The following is a 25,364-nucleotide window of genomic DNA, read 5'->3' as shown; positions in this document are numbered from 1 at the left end:
ATTCATGAACTAGCATTTTCCAAAACAAAATAAAAGAAGAAAAAAAAAAAAAAAACCAATGTTAATTTGAATCTTCATTTCTTCTCATGAATTAGAGGAATGCTATTCTACAAAGGCCCGTTAGCCATTTCCCATGAATTATGACACTTCAATAAATGTTATTAGAATATTAGAAACATAATGACAAAGCAGCCTCATCTAACAACATGATGATTCTTTGAATCTCTATTTCATTAAATAATGAAACCATTTACTGCAAAGGATTGCTTTTGTTCAACATAATAATAGGGAAGCAGTAGCTACATTAATTACGTTAAGAATGGCAACCATTGCTACTACGGAATCTAGAGTGGCAATTGGTGATACTACAACAAACAAACAACAACCGAGCTTTAACCCTACACCATTCAGGAATTGGAAGGAAATCCTGGTAAATTACTACACAAGCTGCTCTAATTTTTTAGCCTATGCCCAATCCTTGAATCAAACATAAGGTCATCCCTCCCTAGCCTTTGAAGAGGAAGCATTAACACGAGTCAAACCAGAACAAGTTCCCAGACCAAGGCCATCAAGTTGCGCGTCTCCCCCACAATGCTGCTATATACAAATCTGCACAGAAGGAAAATTTTAAAATAAGCGTAACTCCAGTATGTAAAAAATAATCTAGCACTATGTAAAGTCAATACATCAGCACTCCAAGATTGAATTATAATAACAAATCCAAATTCAAACTTCCTTCCATTGGCTATTCCCGAGTCGATCCTTATTAGATATCCATGAACAGCAACCCAAGAAGCACTATTTGTACAAGTCATTGATCACCAAAGTAATTAGCGCTCAACTTGCAACGTAATCAATGTCCAAAAAGAATTAGAGCTCAGTGAGACTTAGAAAAGAGGTCAAACTTACAAGCACTGTGCACATTGAGCAGTTGCTCTTGACAAACTCAACTACAATTGGAAACCTCTATTTGACCAGAAACAAATTCAAATAATTTGATTAGCTAAGAAAAGAAAATATACATAACCCACAACATTCAAAAGCGGTAAAATAATTAGCTAATTCTCACACTTTTTCTCAACATGACAAACAAATTTAAAGAGGGGAAAAAATGTGAGAAAGGAACTCAAACCTATCCATCAATTAAAAAAAAGAGCGAGGGGGGGGGGGAGAGGGGGGAAGTTTCCCTCCAAAGCTATGATTGTTGTGCAAATAACAATGGAAGAGTAAGGTTCGCCAAGTAGTTAAGCCAGAATTTCAAATTATTTAGAATGGTCCATCTACTTTCCTTGTTTGTACCATAGAGAACCATTGCCTGTGTGCATAAGCAGGGAATCTATTTAAAATTCATATTTATGCCTGAAACTGACAAGTTTGGGGCAATCGATGAGGCTATACAGATAAGGCAGGCCTGACAGGGTCCATTTACTCAGTATAGGAAGAGTTTTTAACGTCAATAGATCTTCTGGTGATTTTTCTATTCACGAGAGGGCCAGAGAAATTTCATGTGTGGTTTGCATGATAGCTCTTTGTCAAATGAACAGTTTACTTAGTTTCACTGCTAGTTTTCAGTTCGTAATCTAACACAGATTGTAGGTTCTTAGGAACTATAGAGTGCAAGTATGTTTTCCCTAGAGTCTGAAATAGGAAGTGCTTCTACAGCAAGATTTCATCATTGTTCAAGAGTTAAGTCTTTAATGAGTCTGTTTGGAATTCCTATCTTCAGTCACAACCATCAACTAACCTTTACTGAGCTGGCTACTGATACAACCATACAGGGTACTTTTCTCTAGCAAGTAACAACTAATATGAGGTCCTTTCTCAGGACACTGACAGATAACTTTCTAAAGCTTGGCAGAGCTGTAAGGTTAGCCAAGGCAGGGAAAAGGGCCTGTGTTTACTCATTGTGTTTGTTGGTGACAAAGTTTTTTGGAGGCAGGAACACGGTCCATGGAATGGACTATATTTGCTCTTATACAGTTGTTTCAGGTATGAGGACAGAGCAATCTTTTTTTATTTTTTCATAGCAACAGAACAATCTATTTTATACTCACAAGTCACATACACAAGTACGCACACATAATGAGGGAAACAAGATGCATGCTGTCCTTCACTAGGCTATGTCATTAGTTTTGTATTTTGTGAGTCACACACACTCAAACATGTGATTTGCAGATACAAAATGAATAGTCGGATCATGTCAAATCAACTCCGTACTGCAGGGCTCTGTCCCTGCATCCCCAAACAAGTGGCGGCTTGGTCGTCATGAACCAAGCTTGTTCAGGTATTATGCTTGCCTGCAACAGCTTGTCTCGTGTCATAGGATGGTTTACTATCATGTAAATACTAGTATAGGTTTATTGCTTTGTGGGTATTTCTATCCTAGCATAAAAATGGGAGTATGACTCCTTGGACAATTTGATGTTTCCTGGTACCAAAGCTAAAATGACATATAAAGCTCTTCAGAAGAGGGTGAGTGTTCATCAATCTTGTAAAACTCAGTAGTCATTGCAAACATGTTTAGCCTACTTGCATCCCTCGTCAGACACATGTTGCTTACTGAGGTGTTGCTCAATAAATTACGTTGATTCAATGTTTACCGCTGCTTCCCATTTACTTTCATGAATTGCTGACTGCTTCTCCACTTACATTTCATTCAACTGCCATGAATGTGTTATGTTGGTAAACCGCAGTAATTTTTTACTAACTAGTTAAGCAAGAGTACTTTAACTAGTGTCACACGGCCCTTCACAAGGTGTGAAATACTCGACCCGTGACACTAGGTGTCACGAACTAAGCTTGTTCAGGGCATTATGCTTGCCTGTGACTGCTTATCTCATGTGCTTGGGATGGGTTTCCATCATGTAAATACTAGTGTAGCATTATTTTCTACTAGTAGTGTCTTCGTATGCCAAATAAGGCAGTATGACTTCTCGGTCACTTTGATGTTTTCTAGTGCCAGGATGATAATTACATAAAAACCTCTTTAGGGGAGGGTGAGTGTTCATCACTCATTGTAAAACTCACTAACTTTTGTCAACGTGTTTAGCCTACTTGCCTCCCTCGCTAAGCACACAATGTCAACGGAGGTGTTTTTAATGAATTACGTTTGCTTCAATGTTTACTACTTGCTTGCCATAGCTTTCATGAATTGATTACTGTTTCCGCTGCTATTTGAATGAATGCTAATGAAAGTATTTCGTTGATGAATGTTGGTAAACAATAGGTTGGTTTTGGTTAGTTAAGCAAGAGTGTTTTAGCTAGCGCCGCACGGCCCCTCACAAGGGTGTGAAAATAGTCGGACCGTGACACTTGGTATCAGAGCCCAAGGTTGAGTTGCTACAAGAATTCAGTTACCTTCGGCGTTGGATTTGGAAAGCTTTGGTAAGTGACCATGGCACCAAACAATGCTGAGAGGATCAGTGTACTAGAAGCACAGGTTGAGGCAACAAACCAATACTGTGGCCGCAGAGGTGGCCCAGATGAGAGAACTTGTTGGTGAAGTGATGAGATCACAAAAACATCAAGCAGGTTTAATAGGTGACATGTTAGAGGACTTTGGCCACACAGTTGAAACTTTGCAGTCGCAGATGGCTGATTTGGATGCAAAAGTGAATCTGATGGTTCTTGCTATGGGAAACTCCAACACTCCGGGAGTTAGCAAGACCGAGGTACCAGAACCCAGGATGTATGGGGGTACCCGAGATGCCAAGGAGTTAGAGAACTTCTTGTTTGATGTGGAGTAGTACTTTCACGCTATGAGGATGGCCTCAGAACAGACATAGGTGGATACTGCGACCATGTACTTGGTTGGTGACGCCAAACTGTGGTGGCATACTAAGTACAGAGAAATTGAAAACGGAAGTTGTGTAATCGATAGTTGGGCAGACTTGAAGAGAGAGCTCAAGGCCCAATTCTTTCTTAAGAATGTTAAGTATAATGCAAGGAGAAAGCTGAGAAATCTCAAGTATACGGGATCAATCAGGGAATATGTGAAACAATTTCCTACTTTGATGTTGGATATTTGGGATATGTCAGAGAATGACAAGTTGTTCTAATTTCTTGAGGGGATGAAACCGTAGGCAAGGACAGAACTTCATAGGCAAAGAGTTCAAGATTTTTCAACTACACAAGCCACTGCAGAACGCTTGGCTAACTACGCTAGTGATGATACCGCTTCGTCCAAACGGTTTGGCAGAGAGGGTAATAGTAAAAAGTCTTTCAAGAAAGGTAAACCCAAGAGTGGGGGAGCCGACTCTAAATCATCAATCTCAAAGGAAGTTTTGTCGTCTCAAGGGTTCAACACACCCAATGGAAAGGGGAAGAGTAAAATTTCGTGCTACTGGTGTGGTGGACCTCATAGAGTGAGTGAGTGTCAACACAAGGGATTACTCAATGCCTTACAAGCTTCCACTTCGAGAAAAGAGTTGGAAAGCGAGGAAGAAGAGGATAATGCCCCGAGGGTGGGTTCAGTGCGGCTAGTGAGTGCATTGGAAAAGCAAACAAAAGCACCGAAAGTTACACAAGCAAAAGGGTTAATGTTTGTCAACTTGAGGATAAATGGGAAGAATACCCGCGCTATAGTGGATACGGGGGCTACTCATAATTTTGTTTCGCAGTTGGAAGCATGGAAACTCAACTTATCCTTAGAGAAGGGTACTAGACGCATGAAAGCAGTTAACTCTGTAGCCCAGCCTACTCAGGGAGTAGCCAAGCAAGTGACTATAAAGCTTGGACAGTGGGAAGGTCATGCGAATTTCACAACGGTACCATTGGATGACTTCCAGTCATTCTAGGAATGGAGTTCCTAAGGGGGATGAGGGCAGTGCTGATGCCTTCAGCTGGTTCCATGTGTCTGATGGGAGATCACTCGTGCATAGTGCAAGTCGTTGTAACGAAAGGAGACGATGAGAAGTCCCTTTCAGCCATACAACTCAATGAGGGATTGGGTCAGGGTGAGCAAACACGTCTAGCCACGGTGGTTGTAGACAAAGTAGGCCAAGAGTTGGAGCCTAGAACCATCCAATCGGTGATGGATGAGTACAAGGAGGTGTTGCCGGATAAGTTGCCTTGCAATTTGCCTTCACGACAGACTGTGGAGCATGAGATCGAATTGTTATCAAGAGTGAAAACACCTACTAAAGGGCCATGTCAAATTGTACCTCCGGAGATAGTAGGGTTGGGGAAACAGCTTGATGAATTGGAAGTGGGATGTGTTCGCCCTTCCAAAACACCGTTGGGAGCATCGGTGTTGTTTTAGAGGAAACACGAAAAGCATCTACGGAAGGTGTTCAACAAGCTGAGGGAAAACAGTCTGGATGTGAAGAAAGAGAAGTGCTCTTTCGCTCAATGGAGCAACAAATTCCTTGGTCATGTGTTGAACAAGGTCGTATCCGGAGGGGTATGGAGAAGGTAAGGATGATTCAAGAATGGAAGACCCCCACGACTGTGAAGGAGTTGCGTTCCTTTCTTGGCCTTACTAGATATTGCAGGAAGTTCGTTAAGGGGTATTCGCGGAGAATGACTCCAATGACAGAACTACTGGGGAGGTATTGTTGGCCGCACACACAAGATGATGTGGTTGATTATACCAAACTTGTCTCACTTGCCAACAAGACAAGGGGGAGCGAAAGAAGTATGGTATTTTCATGGCCGCACCAAAGTACTATTCAGCAGAGGAGACGACACAATTGTTCCTTGCGACTGTTGTGAAACACTGGGGTGATCCCCAAGCTATTATTTGTGACCAAAACTTAATGTTCACTGACAACTTCTTAACAGAATTTTTCAGGCTATTCAGGTCACATATTGACATCTCTTCGAGTTCTCACCGACAGAAAGACAGAAAGATGAAGAGATTCAGAGAGCTGCTAGACGAGTACTTTCGCCATTTTATCAACGACAACCAGAAGAATGGCATGCAACTACTTAATGTGGCTCCGTTCTATGGCAATGCTCAAAGGAGCTCAACAACCAACAAGAGCCCTTTTGAGCTTGTTACAGGCCAACTGCCGCTGTTACCTCACACAGTGGGCGAGCCGTACAGACGAAAGAGTCTCAAGGCGTACATCTTCACCAGAAAATGGAGACGGAATGCAGAGTTTGCCCGAGCCTATATGAAGAAAGCTTCTAAGCAGATGAAGAAGTGGACAGATCAAGGGAGAAGACCGCAGTTTCATGTCAACTGCCTCAAGCCGTTCAACACCAACACCAATGACCTAAGTAGAAGTCAGTTCAACAAAGCAGAGTTGAAGACAATGCAACCTGACAGACGTGAAGTTGAAGAGATCCTTGCAGACAGAAAGTTCATATCCTCAAGGAAGAAGCGGCTAAAGTTTCTAGTGTAGTGGAAATGCCTTGATGACAAAGAAATCAGCTGGATTTCTGTGGAAGATATTCAACTGTTCGTGGACAAACTTGAAGTGTACCTATCGCCAAAGTCTACGAGGACATCGACCGCATAAGTGAGGGAGAATGTCACGAGCTAAGCTTGTTCAGAGCATTATGCTTGCCTGTGACCACTTATCTCGTGTGCTTGGGATGAGTTTCCGTCATGTAAATACTAGTGTAGGGTTATTTTCTGCTAGTAGTGTCTTCGTATGCCAAATAAAGCAATATAACTTCTCGGTCACTTTGATGTTTCCTAGTGCCAGGATGATAATTACATAAAAACCTCTTTAGGGGAGGGTGAGTGTTCATCAGTCATTGTAAAACTCACTAACTTTTGTCAACGTGTTTAACTTACTTGCCTCCCTCGCTAAGCACACAATGTCAACAGAGGTGTTTTTAATGAATTACGTTTGCTTCAATGTTTACTGTTTGCTTGCCACAGCTTTCATGAATTGATTACTGTTTCCACTGCTATTTGAATGAATGCTAATGAAAGTGTTTCATGGATGAATGTTGGTAAACGATAGGCTTGCTAATTAAGTAAGAGTGCTTTAATTAGCGCCGCACGGCCCTTCACAGGGGTGTGAAAATAGTCAGACCGTGACATTAGGCTATGTCATTAGTTTTGTATTCATGAGTCACACACACTCCGAATACAAAATGAATAGTTAGCTCAAGTCAAATCAAATCCGTACTGCAGGGCTTCGTCCCCACACCCCCAAACATGTGTCTATCTATGGCCCAAGTAGCAACCCAAGATGGAGGTGAATTGACACTCAATTTTATTTTTCAAATTTTATTTTCATGTAGTTAACCCCAACTAGTCTAGTGGAACTTAAGACTTCTTGTTGTTATTGTTGTTGTATTTTCAAGTAATATAGAGTATAGACCAATTCAAATACTCAATCATTCACAATGTATAAAATGCCAAAGATAAAAGGGTATGGGTAAGAGAGACACAATTGTTTACAATGATTTGGCTCAAGTGTTTTCCACTAGTACTAAGCTTCTTCACAAGGAAGATCAAAACAATTTTAAAACAATTTTCCATGAACCACCAAGTAACCCCTCCTTATTCACAAGGAATCTATCCTTGCACAATTTAACGATCCTAACCCATACATTCACCCAAGAACAAACATCCACACACCTAGAAACCAAAAAAGAAAAAGAAAAATGATCAACTCTGAGATTTATGTCTAATTACAAAAAAAAAAAAAGGGGGGGGGGGACCTTCTCACAAATAAATGTGCAATTTTAAAGAGCACCAAAATGGAGTAAGTAAGCTCAAAACCTGAGCACATGGTTCAGTATTATTTCATCAAATACATCCAGCCTTAAATTATCTCAAATTCTTAGCCATTGCAGTGACAATTTACTTCAATCAGAAAGACAAGGATATAACTCTAGCAATTTCCGATCTTCTAATGAGGTTGTTGAAGATTCAAAGAAAAAAAGAATGAGGCCTAGTTTTGAAATTGAATTTTGAAAATGCTTATAATTGAGTTTGGGCATCTCTAGGGTAGAGCAATGAACAAAAAGGTTTTTGAAGCAAGATTGAGAAAATAAGTTAGGGGGTACCTTTCATCTGCAATTCTTTGTGAACAGTGAAACTAATCCTTGGTTCAGATCTTCTAGGTGTCCGAGGTAGGGAGATCATCTGTCCCCTTCCTTTTCACAATTGTAACTGATGTTTAATAGAGGGGTTGATAGGAGTTTGGTGGAAGGGTTTTGGTGGGGCATCAGAACCTTCCTATGTGGCATATGTTTGCAAATGACACCTTTCTTTTTTCTTTCGAAAGATATGGGTGGTTTCTCCAATGTGTTAAAGATTTCACAAGTGTTTGAAAATGTGTATGGGCTCAGGATTAACTTCTCTAAGAGTGGCATTGAGGGCATTGGGATTAACTTGAGCCCTTTTGCAAAGGTAGGTTGTGGTCTTCTAAGCTGGCTTGTTGCTAATTCTGGTGTCCCCTTAGGGGGTAACCCTGCTGATTCTTTGTTTTTTGCCTAAATCCCTTTCAGTCTCATATTCGTTAGTAAGATTATGAGGTCACTAAAATATTCTATAACCTTCTTTCCAGATTTTGTTGTTATTCAGGATCTAGAGATGAGGAAGATAATTGGCAACATATGTGAGGCTGGTGGATTTTAATACTTTTGAGTAGCTCTCCCCTCCTATTGCCTACAATGTTGTTGCTACAACAATTTAAATCCATTGTCTCAGTGGTCATCCATCATTGGGAAAGTTAAAACAGTTCCTATTTTGAGTTGTGTGTCTAATCTTGAGTGTGTATCTTGTCAATTGGTAAAGCATTGCCATGCTCTCTTTGCTTCCCATGTCAATAAATGGGTAGTTAGCCCTATCATATTAGTCCATTCCGATGTTTGGGGCCTTGGTTGTGTCGCACCAAACTTGAGATTCGAACGCTATTTTTGTTGGTGACTACTCTAGGACATGGTTTTAAATAATGATAACAGTCCGCATTGTCACGACGTCCCGGAGCAGGGCCCAGGACCGCAAGGGAATAAAAAATATATGGTTTTGAAAAATTTGGAAATTGGAGTCGCCACTAACATATTTTCCTTGGTGCGATTAAAACACCTAATTAATACTCATTTAATTGGTATCTAGAATAAACCTAAGCCAAAGAACCAGTAGTCTTGGTCTACGTATACAAGGATTAAGATCGGGAGAATGGTTCTGTGAGGGAAAGACATTCGCACCCCCTACACACCCGTTCTACGAACTATACCTAATTAATTAAAATATATCCTCAACTTGAATTTAATAACCTTTTAATCAACTCCTTCTAAAATAAACAACAGATAAATGTACAAAATTAACAGGAGATTAAAAATTTATGTGTGACTTAAGAATGTCAAATAAGACCTCCAAAATGGATCTTGTTAGAAAAGACCCCCTCAGAACAGATACAGGTGAGGTCTAAAAATACCCCATTGCCCTTTTTAAAATCATAAGAACACACCCAACATGAAAATCAAGAAAATCATCAAAATATATATTTTAAAAATATTCCTAAATTTTGTAGCAATTTTCCGGAGCATTTTATCATTTTTTTTTTCAAAAAATTCAGGGATTTTTCAAAGCTTTTTCCTCATTTTATGAATCAAAATGACTCCAAATATTTTTCTTGGCTTCCATAATATTTTTCCAATTTTTTTCCTATTTTTCTGATTTTTTTTTATTTTTATACTACTTTTTCCTAATTTTTAAAATAAAAAAAACTAATTTAAAATAATAAATAAATAAACAGTGAACCAGGTCAACTGGTTCATTCAAAACGAACCGAGTCACCAACAGATGCCACGTGTCCACCCATAGTGGTGACACGTGGCCTCCCTTTTTTTTTTTTTTAAATTTTTGAAATACTCACATCACGTAGACATGGGGTTGACGTCACCCTGACACATGTCAACGTTTGGTTGACTGAGATCATTAAACACGAATCGCTGACGTGGTGAAGATTTGATCATCGAAAGAAACACAAATCTGACAACTGAGATTGAACCACGTCACCCCTAGATACTAGGCTCATATTTCGCCACGTGCCACCGTGCGGTGGTGACACAGGGCGCACTACCCTCTAATATAAAAATCCTACTTTTTTATTTCTCTCATTTTTTAATTCCTCTCTCTCCCTCCTCTCCAATTTCCCTCTCTCCCTCTCTCTCTTCTTCTTCCTCACACTCTGCACGTTCTTTCTTTCTCTCTTTTGGTTTCTCTCCCTCTTGGCCCTTTTCTTCTTCTTCTTCTTCTTCTTCTTTCTCCCTCTTTCTCACTCTCCTCTGTGTTTTCGTTGTTTACGATCCCCGTCTCTCATGGATCTCCCATTTTGGGGTTCTGGGTTTCTCCCCATCTTTCTTATTTCTCTTTTCCTTGCTTCTGCTCTTTTCTTTTCTCATTTTTTCTGTTTTCTAATTTTTTTTGCTCTATTTTCTGTTTTGCGGGTTAAAGTTCAAAAGGATCGAAGATCCTTAAATCATTCCAAACCACAATAAGTTCCCTTCCCCCTTATTTCCTTTGTTTCCATTTGAATTAGACAGATTACTTTGATCTGTTTTGGTCTGAGTTTGTGTGAAATCTAGTACTGGGTGGATTAACTCACTAAACTCAATGAGTTCGAGTTGACTCGGAATGAGTCAACTCATTGAATGGGGTGAGTTGATTGACCCAAGGTGAGTCCATTCACTGGGCTCAGTTTGTTTGGCTTCAAAAATTGGGCCCTGAGACCTTTGTTTTTTCAAAAAAATGGGGCCTGAGCAATTTTAAAAGGTTAGGCTTGGGTAATTTTAGAAAATGGACCCAAGGTTTTCAAAAAAAATGTGGGTTGGCTTAATGGACTTTTTAAAAAGAATGAGCCCAAGGGATTTTCAGATTGGGCCCGGTGGTGTTGGGGTTTAAAACTAGGCTTGGGTTTTAAAAAATTGAGCCTGAGCCCACTATCCTTTTTTAAAACGACCGGGGATTTGGGGTGTTAAAAATTGGGCCCATGGTTTTCAAAAACAGCTGGTTGGCTTAATGGACTCTAAAAAAAAAAAAAAAATGGGCCCAAGGGATTTTAAGAACGGGCCCAATGGTGTTGAGTTTTAAAAAACTAGGCTTGGGTTTTTTAAAAATTGAACCTGAGCCCACTGTCCTCTTTTTTTTTTTTTTTAAAACAGCCGGGGATTTGGGTGTGAAAAATTAGGCCCAGGGCCCTTTATTTTCAAAAAAAATGGGACCTGTATTATTTTGAAAATGGGTCAATGGACCCAGGTCCAAGGACCTGGGTCCTAAGGAGCCTACGGTTCAAGTCAACCCGCACGACAAGTCAACGAGTTGGGTCAATGGGTTGGTCAACAGGTCATGGGTCAAATCCGTGAATCGGATCCGATTTGGATTGGATCACTAAATCAGGTCACTAGATCAGATCCTATATGAAACACGTCCTATACAAAATTAAATACAAAACACCGAAATAAATTTACAACTAACCTATATTCTTCAAACTCCTTCACCTTTGAGTCCTTTTTTCTTTCGGCTGCTGCTCTTCTATCCTTCTGTGGGAATGTTGTGGTGTGATTGAATGCTTTTGCCTATTTGTCTTTATGTTTTCCTCCTTCCGAATGCCTATCACAATATGTGAATGTATGTAATTCACACAATTTGTAAGTGGATCTCTTGGTAGTTCTCACTGTAACTCTCACACTTTCGTGAATCTAATCTCTGTCACTCTCACACTATGAATTTTTCACACCTTGTATCTGTCTCCTCCGTTGTATGAATGTTTTTCCTTTACGAAGGCTACCCTATTTAAAGGCTTGGGACCTCAGACTGTATAGGAAACATATAAATCTCACGAATCCTCCAATTAATTCAAAGAATTATTCAGATCAAATCTTGCAAAAAAAAATTCCAAATTAATTCATAAAACCAATCTCGCAAATTTTTCCACTTAATTCGTAGAATCATTCGGAAATCAATCTTGCATATTCTTTTTCAATTATTTCACAGAATCATTCCAAAAAAAAAAAAATCTTTAATGTTTAACTTTTTTTCTGAATTGGTGTGCAGGTGCTAGCTGTGGGTTCACGAAGATCCCTCAAATATTCCATGCGGCTGCTGAATTTTTTATATTTGACTCCTACATTTTTGTGTATTTGTTACCCCCGCAATTCCCCCCAATGTGTTTTTGTAATCTTGGTGTATTTGTACTTTCCTATATATTCTGAGGTATTTCCATGTATTCCAATGTATTTGTGCAACAAGATTAATAAGAATGGATATTTAATAACAAAGGCCCGACCATATGTAAGAATGTTATCAAACAAGACACCCAACAAAAAAGAATATTTATCAAGAGGGATAAGTGAAATAATATGTTATGAAAAGGAGCCTGACCAAATTTCTGAATAAAAATGTTATAAAAACTGACCCCATTTACAAAGGGACCCATAGGTTTACTTAATTTTTCATGAAATGAGGAAACAAATAAAGAGACCCTACTAAAAAGAGGACCGACTAAAATTGGGATGTCAAGAACTACCCCTCTTTATAGGCTCATTGCTTAAGGTGATTGGAAGAGTAGTCTTCTTGTAATGTTTCAGCAACAAGCCTATAAAATAAAAGACACAAATTTTATATCGGGCTTTATATAACAAAAGAAAGGATGTATGGGATTCTAGGTCGACTTGGCATTGCTTGCTTCAGCTATATTCAATTAAAGGCAAGACAATTTGGAAAGAGAAGGGATAACTAGGGCAACATGGAATGTTAGTGATTAGTACAACTTTGGAGTGTTAGTGATTAGCGCAACTTGAATGGGACTACTTGGATTCGGGAACTCTCAATGCCACTTGCCTCCAAGGTAGTTAAAACAAATTGGATGTGGACCATTCAGATTTGGGAACTATCAATGCCATGTGCCTCTGAGATGGTCAAAATAACTTGAAAGGGGACTATTTCGATTTGAGAACTCTCAATGCCACATGCCTTCAAAATAGCCAAGATAACCCAGATGGGACCACTCAGATTTGGGAACTATAAATGTCACATGCCTCTGAAATGGTCAAAACAACTTGAAGATGACTACTTGAATTTGGGAACTCTATTCGCCGCAAACCTCCAAGATAGCCAGGGCATTTTGGATGGAGAGACCATTCAGATTTTGGGAACTGTAATCGCCGCAAACATCTGAAATGGTCAAAACAACTTGAAGATGATTACTCGGAATTGGGAACTCTAATCGCCACAAACCTCTGAGATAGCCAGAGCATTTTGGAAGGGACCATTCAGACTTCGGTAACTGTAATCGCCGCAAACAATTGAAATAGTCAAAACAACTTGAAGATGGCTACTCGGATTTGGAAACTCTAATTGCCGCAAACCTCTGAGATAGCCAAAACATTTTGGATGGGACCATTCAGACTTTGGGAAATGTAATCGCCGCAAACATTTGAAATGGTCAAAACAACTTAAAGATGACTACTCGGATTTGGGAACTCTAATCGCCGCAAACCTCCAAGATATAGCATTTTGGATGCGACCATTCAAACTTTGGGAACTGTAATAGCCACAAACATTTGAAATGGTCAAAACAACTTGAAGACAATTACTCGGATTTGGGAACTCTAATCGTCGTAAACCTCCGAGATAGCCAGAGCACTTTGGATGGGACCATTCAGACTTTGGGAATTGTAATCGCCGCAAACATCTGAAATGGTCAAAACAACTTCAAGATGACTATTCGGATTTGGGAACTCTAATCGCCATAAACCTCCGAGATAGCCAGAGCATTTTGGATGGGATCATTCATACTTTGGGAGCTGTAATCACCGCAAACATCTGAAATGGTCAAAACAACTTGAAGACAACTACTCAGATTTGGGAACTCTAAATGTCGCAAACCTCCGAAATAGCCAGAGCATTTTGGATGGGACCATTCAGACTTTGGGAATTGTAATCGCCGCAAACATCTGAAATGGTCAAAACTACTTCAAGATGACTATTCAGATTTGGGAACTCTAATCGCCGTAAACCTCCGAGATAGCCAGAGCATTTTGGATGGGATCATTCGTACTTTGGGAGCTGTAATTACCACAAACATCTTAAATGATCAAAACAACTTGAAGATGACTACTCGGATTTGGGAACACTAATCGCCTCAAACCTTCGAGATAGCCAGAGCATTTTGGATGGGACCATTCAGACCTTGGGAACTATAATCGCCGCAAACACCTGAAATGGTCAAAACAACTTGAAGATGACTACTCGAATTTGGGAACTCTAATCGCCGCAAACCTCTGAAATAGCCAGAGCATTTTGGATGGGACCATTCAGACTTTGGGAATTGTAATTGCCGCAAACATTTGAAATGGTCAAAACAACTTGAAGATGACTACTCGGATTTGGGAACTCTAATCGCCGCTAACCTCCAAGATAGCCAGAGCATTTTGGATGGGACCATTCAAACTTTGGGAACTATAAATGCCACAAACATTTGAAATGGTCAAAACAACTTGAAAATGAGTACTCAGATTTGGGAACTCAAATCGTCGCAAATCTCTGAGATAGCCAGAGCATTTTGGATGGGACCATTCAGACTTTGGGAACTCTAATTGCCGCAAGCATCTGAAATGGTTAAGACGACTTGAAGATGACTACTCGAATGAATGAGATAGTCAGGATAATTTGGATGCGAGCACACGTATGAATGAGATAATCAAGACAATTTGAATGCGACCACTCATATGAATGAAATAGTCATGACAGTTCGGATGTGACCTTTTGTATGAACGTGGTAGTCAATGACAATTCGGATGTTACCACTAGTATGAACGCGGTAGTCATGACAATTTGGATGTGACCACTTGTATGAACGAGGTAGTCAAGACAACTTTGAAAGTAACTTTTTGAAATTTAGGGGCGTAACGCCCCAGTATTCAAAAAATATGTTTGTAAGAACTGCTTGGATCCGAGGACCAATGCCCCAGTACTTGAAGAACGCTTTTGCAATAACAGCTTGGATCTGAGGATCAATGTCTAGGTAAAAGGAGGAAATTCAATTTGGTGAAAACCAAACTGTCAACGCTTTGGAGAGGGCGCAGAAAACCTTCAACGGTTTTGTATTTACCACGGGCCAGTTACAGGTAAAACGGTAAAAAAGGGTGGGTTAAAACCCAAACCGTTGACGGTTTTGTGGTGAAAACCAAACTGTCAACGGTTTGGAGAGGGGCGCAAAAAACCTTCGACGGTTTTGTATTTACCACGGGCCAGTTATAGGTAAAACGGTAAAAAGGGGTGGGTTAAAACCCAAACCGTCGACGGTTTTGTGAGGGCTGCAGAAAACCATCGACGGTTTTCTCGGCAGTGCTAAAATTAAAGAAGAACCGCGAGCCATTTTTGTTAAATCAAAACAAATCACTCACTCTCTCTCTCTCTCTCTCTCTCTCTCTCTAAACCCTACGGCCCTAATCCCCTTCTCTCTTCTTTTTCGCTCTGTTTTAGCTCGTTTCAACGATCAGGAACCGCCACGATGATCTAGGGGTGATTCTCTACAAGTTAACTGAAGCAGATCGTTGAGTTGGGGTTCCGGGGCACCACTCCAAAACCAGGGTAAGTAAGATATTTTAGGGTTTAATTGTTAATTTGGAGTATATGGGGCCTAGGAAATGCTAAATGAGAAATATTCTGAGGGTTGAGTTGATTAATTTGGAAAAAAATGTAATTTCAAGGTTTTGAACTTTGAACGCCAAGGGGCGTGGAAGGGTTGTCAGCAAGCTTCTCAGTAAGCCAAGTAAGGGGATAGATTAAGTCAGGTATTTTCAGTAAATTAATCATTGAATATACAGTATTTGATTCAAAAGGTGTATATGAATTAGTATAGTTTTTGGGAATATTAATGTTGAACTGAGGAAACTTTGAAATAACACTATGTACCAATCTGGTCACGACACGACTTTTGTTTGGACTGTAACGTAGGCTAAGGGGTATCGGTTCAAGAAGAGAATGATTTAATAAAACCCAAAATTATCAATTTTGTCAAAAGTATTATTTGACCAAAGACCACCTACGAAACATGCCCCTTATTCTTTTCCTTTTTCTTTTGTGCTTCCCTTTTTTTACTACATCTTATGCTTTTCCTACAAGGGGGGCTTGATTTATTCATCTTTTTGGATTTCATCGGGACTTCATGTTAATCTTTCTGTCATTGCGCTAGCGTGGAGGATGATCCTTGGATAGTGTTTTGAGAAAATAAATAAATAAATTCAGGTTCAACAGGGTTATCAAGAGATTTCTTCTTTGATTCTTTTTTTAGGTAGCAAGAAAAATGTCTGCCATCCTTTTGGCCTATAATTGTTGCCTCAAATGAGTTATCAAACCCTAAAGGGCCCACACCCTGGTTAATGTTTTTAGGAAAACTGATTTTAAGAAAGAACTGGTTTAACTTTAGGCACAAAGGGTTTAACAAGTGGTAACTCATTACTGGGTTCTTTCTTTGATACATTGGTTGGCCAAAGATGGTCACCTATCATTTGATCAGAATATGATTGGAATTTCCATAAGACACTACAATTAGGAGTAAAAATTCGCGGAACATATATCATCAAAGGGTACTCCATACATTAGGATTCTTCTTTTGTTTTTATTTTTTTGGTTTTTTTTTTTTTTTTCTTAAATGGATTCTCAAAGCCAATTATCGGCTCTGGGTCTTTCATACTGACAAAACCATTTCCTGTATCACTGCACAAAATGCAAGCAAAAAAAGACAAAATTTGGCACAAGATGATGTAATGAGACGAAAATGCATTTTATTCAATTTAAAACTCGGAATAATTTGAACAAAGAGAATTTATAGGGATTTTGCTGATTCTATCCCCACATGTTCAGTTTTCCATCATCACTTCTTATCCCGAAGTCAACACCCAATTAATCCTTCATTATCTCCTTCATAAGAATGCCCTTGTACTGTTTGCGCCTCCTTATCTTTTTTTTTCCAATTCTTCCTTCGCAGTTTCCTGCTCGATACCTGAGTTGCTCATCATTCCCATTTTAAATGCCCCTTTGATTCGTTCTCCAGTGATTACCAAAATTGCAAAATTTTGGGGACTATTTCTGATAAGATAGCCAAAATATAGATCTTTGAGAGTGTTGACAAATAAAGAAATTGCTTCCCTATCCTCAACCGGAGGATGAACCTGTGCTGCCATTTCTCTCCATCGGTAAGCATATTCTTTAAATGATTCGTTTGACTTCTTATCCATATTCTGTAAAGTCAACCTATCAAAGCTAGCTCAATCACATGCCTATATTGGGCAATGAAAGCATGAGTTAGATCCTTTCAAGTGCGGATCTTCGCTCGATCAAGCTGAATGTACCATCTCATAGCTACCCCAGTCACACTATCTTGGAAACAATGCACGAGCAATTTATCCTTATTAGAATGTGTAGTCATTTTTTGACAATACATCCTTAAATGAGTTACTAGACACTTGGATCAATTGAACTTCACGAATCCGAGACTTTGAATTTTGGGGATAAAATCACGTTGGGCACCAAACATAGATCAACAGAATCCATCAAACCAAACGTTCTTGTTCCCTCCATAGCTCGCAAACGTTCCTCCAAGGCTTCATATTTATGATCCCCTTCTGAACTAGGGGTTCGCTCTTTAATCATTTCCCCACCTATTCCTCTTCCTTGGATATCAGGATTGATGATTGGTAGTGCTTGTGCATTTCTCCTTGGTTGAAATCCTAGGACGGGTGCCCTTGGGATAGACGGGCACGAGCTTAGTCCCGAGCCAGTTGACAGATTCACCAGATGTTCACTAACAAGTGTAAATCCCGGTGGAAATGGAAGATCTTCTTCAATTGTGGGTTTTGGAGATTGCACATTTTTCCTTTTGCTCGAAATGACAAGTATCCCCATTACTTTATTTAATTGATCTTTAATTTTTCAAATATCTTGACGGATCTCCTCCTGACGTTGCTCAAGACCTCCCATGCGGTTTTCCAAATGCTCACCCATGATTCTGGCTTTTCTTCGGGTATGGTAGGGATGTGCGGCGGACTCAATGTTGAATTTTGTTAGCTAGGATCCTTCTTTATTTCTCTTTGGAAACAACCCCTTTTTATGAGTATGTATGCATGAATATGTGCACAATGCATGGATGCTTATGTAAGGCAAATTAAATGACCACATTACCAAAATTAGTAAGACAATCCTCATTACATCGAAGGAGACAAACATGGATACACAATATCATCGTCATTAACTGATTTTAATACATTTCGCCTTGGTTATACTTAGTCAAATAAATTTTGAGTTTCGATGTTCCTATTGCATCTTGATCGTCATTGCACTTGGGACTTTATTTGGCAGCCATAGCTTTTAACAATGTTCTGTTGATCTAAGCCTCAACTTGAAGTTTTTTTCTTAAAGCTATTATTTCCTCTTCTGCTTATATGCATTTGTCCCTTTTCTATTTCACATTTATCTGGCATTGAAGGATTATTTGACATTCTCTTTTCTTGATCATTCTAGCATTGAGTTCTGCTTCCACGATTCTTTCTTCAATCTGAGCTTGATTTGCAGGTGCCATTAGTAGGTTCAGAATTTTCAGAGTTCCATTCACCAAGGAGTTTGCAATTTGAGGATTAATTCGGCTTGTGATCCAATTGTAATAATCTCCATGGACCTTGATTAAACGCATGTCTGCATCTATAATATGGACGGTCTTCCATGCAGTCACAAATCTTCCTATTTGTTTGCAAACCCCTTCTTGTTCATAGGTGAACTCTGAATTACTCAATCCATGAGTCATGGGTATGAACTAACAAGAGCCGACTTGCCTTCTGAACATGAGACGAGTGTAAACAATTCCTCCAAGGCTTCACATCAATATATTATATCGGAGTTTCCCATCCACAAAGCTAGCCATGAAAATCCTTTGGTTTCCTAATCGCGCATCCTTTCGGCCCATTCATTCTTGTTTGGGTATTCTTCCCATGAAGCTTTTTTAAAATCCGCCAGAGGGATGCAAAGACTTGAGAATACTATAGGAAAACGCCTTTCTTTGCATGGAACGTGACTCATGAACTAGACATAAAACAATGGAACACAACACTTCAATCGACCTTTTCCATTGACTCTACAGTGATTCAAGGATCGGAATGTCTCTGCCAAAATACCGAGTACCAGGTTAGCCCCATGCTGAATTTGAGCCAGAAAAGAAGTGGTTCCATGATCAATGACCTCTATCTCCTTCGTTAAAAACACCAACCCATAGATGGCAAGCGCTAGCATATTCATGTGAACTTCCTCCACTTCTTCCCCTTTTACCATAGTTTTCAAATCTTCCCAGGTGATGACTTTAGCTTCTTTTCCAACTCGCTCGTTTATACTCTAAGCTTTGACCCCGATCGCTTTGCATAGTTCTGTCCTGAAAGATGTGGCCAGATTGGGTCCATAAGTCCCATAGGTCTTTGGTATGTGTAACAAGGACATTTAAAACAGCCCTTAAAGGTACCTTGTAAGCCTTGAATCTCTACCCGAACCCTTGATTGAAAAACCTTGTTCATTCTCTTTAAATCTCCCTAGATTTTCAACATGAAGAAGCTTGCTAAACCATGTATAAGGATATTTGATTTGTACGCTAGGACTTGTGATCTAAGACTTCTAACATAACATCTTTTAAAGTGAACTTGATTACTTGAATGAAATGATCAACTAAGGGCTTTTAAACCAAATCATATATGTTTTCAAAATCTCAACAACTTGTGATCATTAGAATATGTTTGTGATGTTCATGCTTGGTTAATTCAATTCTTCCCATAGATTGTGATATTGTCTGAGTGCTACAAAGAGGGTCAACCATAGGATTAGGGCTACTTAGAACCATCCTACATCACGCGTTTTTATAATATGTTTCTTCATTGTGGAGAAATAAAAACAGAAAATAGAAAACGGCAACAATATCAGACAAACCCTAAAGTTCCTTCAAAGATTAAGGCATTTATTTGGACAACAATCTAGGAAAAAATTAACACTAATGACTTGCTTCAAAATCAAAGACCTAATAAGTCTCTATCGCTGGATATGTTTCACCTCTTTTTTAAGATGAGGAGAATTGAGTACTAGTTCTTGCATTGTCACTTTCTCTTGGACACTTTGGATTAAGTTGTTTGGTATTCTTGAAGAGAATGGGGTTTGTCCTCCTTGTTGGAAGCATTTGTGTATTGATGTTAAGGGGGTTTGGGAAGCCAAAGGAAAGAAAGGCCTTGCAGCAATGCTCATTTAAGGCTATATTTTGTATAAATGCCTGAAATTTTAAAATCTGGGCTACTTAATTTTCTTTGGAATAGAGCAGTATTTCTTGTGTCGTGGTGGGTTTCAGTGACAGTTTCTTTCAGCATTTACCTATGACCAATTTACAATGGGATTGGATTGCTTTGCTCTAGTACAGCTGCTTTTCTATTTATTTGTTTTAACCATTTGAATTTATTTCATTCTGTTCTTTTTCTTGTGTTTGAGGCGGACATCTCATGCTCCCTATTTTCTTCACCTTTTTTTTTTTTTGTTGCACTATTTCATTCTCTAATAAATTTCTTTGATTATCAATACACACACACACACACACACATATATATATGTATGTATATATGTATATATCTATAATTGAGCTCACAAAACCAAGACAACTTCAAAGATATGAAATTCAAATTCAAATTGCATGTGCTGTGACAAATAATGCAAAGATTATCTCATTACAGACAATCTCAAATATAATAAGACTGCATGATAATCTTGACTCACTAAATCAATTTTCATAACTTTCCAACATATACTAAACATGTGATTGGCTAAAAATATTTTGAAACAAGGATCATCAAAAGAATCATGCATATAAGTATGATAAAGAATAATTCAAAAACCAAACTTTATGAATATTGGGTTAGTCAAATTAAAATCAATTTGGCAATATCCAATTAAAAAACAAAAAAAAAAAAAAACAAAAGCAAATGCATAATTGGACGTTGAAGCAAATCTTGAGCTATTATTCTAACAATGCAATGTACAAGGACTATTAAAAAAAAACTTAAGCAAAAGCAGGTTAACTACTTACAACTTATTCACCTGCTAAAAATGTATCATGCAGTAAAATTATGAGTCGGTCTTCCAAAAAAGATCTAATGAACCATTTGACATTAAATTTACATGAACAAATTATTATAAAGTTTAAATTGACATGAACTAACATCCAAGTCATCTTAATCAGTGATATTTTTCAAAATAAATCAAATTCTCTAATGAAGCATAGTTTGCTAATCAAATAAAACCTAATCTCAGAAAAGGCAAAATTTTCAATTAATCTGTATATAGTCCTAGAAAAATTCAATGAAAGAAATTGCTTAATCAAGCCATAATCTAAAGTACACCACAAATTTTCTAACTCATCTAAGATAAATCAAGATATCAATCGCAATGCAGATATTTTAATTTTCAAAAATAAAACATCTCAAAAATACAAAATGAATGATATGAACTAACACAATCTTTTGTCATCATCAAAACTGGTATGAAATCTTGGAGCTAACAATCTATTATGATCGTATGGCTTGGATTACTTCGTCTTCATGGGGTTATGTGAGGGTGAACCTTAGATCAACGATAAGGTTGCTCCTTTGTGATAGGCCGGTCACAGGTTCAAGTCCAAGGAAACAGTTTCTTTACATAAAAGCAGTGGTAAGGCTGCGTACACTGCAACAACCCTCCCCTTACCATCACAATGTGGGGAGCATTGTGACCTAAGGACACACTTTTGTCTTCATGGGGTTAGGTGTATCTAGGGTTCGGATTTTGAGCATTGAAGTGATCTTGATCTTCCACTCACTTCTGCTTTGATTCATAGAGAACACTCTCTCCTCCCTTGCTTATGGACACAGGCTTTAAAGCCAAACCACCTGTCCATGTGTGTGAGTGTTTTTTTTAACCTTTTTTTCCCATTTTGTTTTTTTCATATGCTTTATTGTTGCATTCGATTTTGCGTTTGCTCATAACAGTTTTTTTTTTTTTTTTTTTATCAGTAAAGAAAATCTTATTAAAGGGCATCAAGGGGATGCCACCCAAGTACACACAGACAAAAAAAGATCACCCACACTGCAGGATGTCACAAAAGCCAAAAATTACAAGAGAATCATTCAAAAACAGTCCACCATGCCAGCTCATTACAATATCGATCCAACAGCCTTTACTATTGTGTGAGGGTGCAATGAACCAATGATACATCAAAGGCTCAATAAGAATAAAGAGAAATGGAGACAAAGATGCCCTTGCCTCAACTCCTAGAGACCTAAACCAATTTTTAGGTTCTCCATTGATGATGAGCTAAAGATCCAGAAGAAAGGCAACCTCTAATCCAATCCTCCACCTCAAACCAAAACCTTTCCTATCTAAAACTCTATCCAAAAAATTCAAGTCACAAGTTTTCTCAAAACCTAACTCAAACACTAACCCCTTCCCTCTTCCATTTTCATCAAGACTCATTTCCATTCACGTATATAACATGATCCTAGAGACCTAAACCAATTTTTAGGTTCTCCACTGATCATGAGCTAAAGATCTAGAAGAAAGGCAACCTCTAACCCAATGCCTCCACCTCAAACCAAAACCTTTCCTATCTAAAACTTTATCCAAATATTCCAATTCACCCTGTCGGCTATCACAAGTTTTCTCAAAATCTAACATAAACACTAACCCCTTCACTCTCTCATTTCCATCGAGACTCATTTACAAACATGTATATAACATAGTGGTTATTTCATGATGGAAAAACTCAAAAAAAATAGCTTAGTTGAAGTGTATGGTAACTAACAATCATAAGCAAAGAGGAAGATTCTATTGAAGAATTGGATGAGCAATAATCAGGATAAATCTCCAAAAACTCTTTCATTCTCTATGAGGGACAGATTAATCATACTTGGAAATTCAAACCATAAGCTTGATATTTCATTAACCAAAACAGCCCAGAGAACGCTTGATTCACAATAATAAGACTGGTTCTAGACTCCCAGCATATAAACAAACAAAGCTAGCAACCTAGCACTAACAACCTGTATTGAAAGTACCAGTCCTTCCTAATACAAATCAACCAGAACAATTTAGCTTGAAAAAAAAAAAATGGATAGCAATGGTGCACTTGGACATACCTTTAGAATTGAATGGACCCATCAAATTTTACATAGAATTCCAAGGTAATGAATAATAGCACTGGAAACATAAATGATGATATAAATTTATAAAATGGTTGTTTTTTTAGGAAACCACAAAACTATCCAATAGCTACTAATAAGCTGATGTCTTCGATTTCAATAGATCATTTTTTTCCTACTGGAAGCGCAAATGGAATACTTGAATTCGAAGGCATGTCCAAAGACACCTTAATTGTTCTAATTTTTCCTCTAACCTGTCCGCAGCAAATCCAGAATTCTATGCATTCGAGTCTACATAAGCATATCCTACGAAAATTTGACAAGAGAAATGCCCTCTCACCTCAAACTTTCAGGAGCTGCATCTTCGTGGAAAAAGCAATTGCAATCCAATCAGGCTGCCTCGCAGACCACTGCAGCTGATTAATTTCAGACCCAGCCGAATACGAAGACATTGGGTCAATCCCGTTTGGTCCAGCGACCGTCGGCAATTCCCAAATAAGAGCCTGCGCATCATCCCCCACAGAGCAAATATGCCTACCGCTCTGCGGCGCCCAGGCAATCGCATTCACACTGGCCCGGTGCCTCTCGAGCTCAGCCACAGGCATCGTAGGGGACCGAATATCCAATATTACAATCTTGTTACTGTCCATCAAGATGGTCGCCATGTACCTCAAATCCTGCTTGTTCCAAGCCAGCCTCAGCAATGGCGTATCGGGCTGGGGGCTCTCGTATATAATAGTGGAATGCTCCTTATCCCTCAAATCGAAAATCCTCACAGACCCATCAGCCGAAACCGACGCAAAAACCCCTGCCTCGCCCCAAGCAATGTCGTAAACCTCTTTGTCGTGGGCAATAAGCTGAGTCTCAACCACACCCCTCTCGACATCCCAAATTGTGCAAGTGGTGTCAATGCTAGATGTCCCAATTCTCCGAGGCTCCACTTCGTTCCAATCGAACGAAGTCAGGGGAGCGCAGAACTCGCTGCTTTTGCTATTGTTGAGGACTGAGACGGGTTCGATCGAGTTTTCGCGAAGTTCCCATAAGCGGAGGTAGTCGCCGGAGGAGGCGAGGAGGTCGGAGGAGTTGGGACGAAACATGAGCTTAGTGGGTGGGAAGGGGTGGTCGAAGGAGAGGGAGGTGTTGGGTTTGAGGGTGAGGGTTTCATCGTCAAACGAGAGGACATCGACCCTGTTGTTGTACTCTTCGATGAAGCTGCCGACGGCGATGCGGTGGTGGTGGGGGCAGTGGCTTATGGAGGCGGAAGAAGAAAAGGCCATAGCGTAAAGAGGGTAGGGAAATTCGTAGGTGACGGAGTTGTCGGATCTGAGGTGGGATTCTTGGGTTGAGTTCTCCATTTTAGTTTCTGGAAATTGAACGCGGCGGGATGGAGAAGAAGAGGGAAGATTTCAACAACGGAAATAATGGAGTGAGGAGAGAACCAGCCACCGGGTAAGCACAGCAAGTGTGTGTTTGATTTACAATCAACGCCAAAAAATTTGGAAGACGGACTGGTACAGATCGCGAGGAAGGCTTCGAACGCCATGATTGACTTCAAGTACGAAATTTCCTTCAACCGTCGTGATGAAGTATAAGCACTTTTAAATCTTGTTCTTTTTTAAAAAAAAAAAATTTTACCCACTCCTTCCAAAAAATTATTTTCCTGCATATTCATATAATTAAAAAATAGTCATAGGCATGCACTATACATACTCTAGCTCTCTATTTTCAAAAAAAAATTTAAAAAAAATTATAAAAAATTAAATAATATAAGCATATTTTGAAATAATTATAATTAATTATAAGGCTATTTTAAAATAATTATAAGTAATTATGAGGATAAATTTGATATAATCATAAGATATTTTAGAATAGTTATGACTAGTTAAATAAGTATTTTAAAATAATGATTGATAGTTATAAGAATAAATTTGACATTTTTAAAATTACACCAAAGAGAATTTTAAATAAATAAATAATTAAATTAATAGTTGTTTTTTTTTACATCTCTTTTGTATTTGGCACGAAAGAAGTCAGGAGAAGAAAAAAAATTCTAAAAAAATTTTTTAAGATGCAGAATGGGACATTACATCACAACATGAATATTTATGATTTGTTTGGATTAGAGATTTTACATTAGAAAAGAAAATGATAATAAAAAATTTTATTTTCTCTTATATTTTCCTTCTCTATTAAATACTATCAAAATTTAAAGTTTTTTAAAATATGAATGAAAATTATGAAAAACTAAATGTTATTGG

General features: G+C 38.7%; 1 protein-coding gene across 1 annotated transcript; it reads right to left on the bottom strand.

The window, feature by feature from the left end:
- Window positions 1-210: 210 nt before the first annotated feature.
- LOC131146036 (protein TRANSPARENT TESTA GLABRA 1) lies at window positions 211-24,713 on the bottom strand. The gene is made up of 2 exons (XM_058095299.1): window positions 23,447-24,713; window positions 211-609 (listed from the first exon to the last, which is right to left on the bottom strand). The coding sequence occupies exon 1, from the start codon at window positions 24,459-24,461 to the stop codon at window positions 23,448-23,450; it is 1,014 nt and encodes a 337-aa protein (XP_057951282.1). The 5' UTR covers window positions 24,462-24,713; the 3' UTR covers window positions 211-609; window position 23,447.
- Window positions 24,714-25,364: the final 651 nt, after the last annotated feature.

The sequence above is a fragment of the Malania oleifera genome, chromosome 13 (genome assembly GCF_029873635.1).
Source record: "Malania oleifera isolate guangnan ecotype guangnan chromosome 13, ASM2987363v1, whole genome shotgun sequence".
NCBI classification, from domain to species: domain Eukaryota; kingdom Viridiplantae; phylum Streptophyta; class Magnoliopsida; order Santalales; family Ximeniaceae; genus Malania; species Malania oleifera.
Note: the sequence above shows the minus strand (reverse complement) of the source record. Positions and strands in the feature narration are given on the sequence as shown.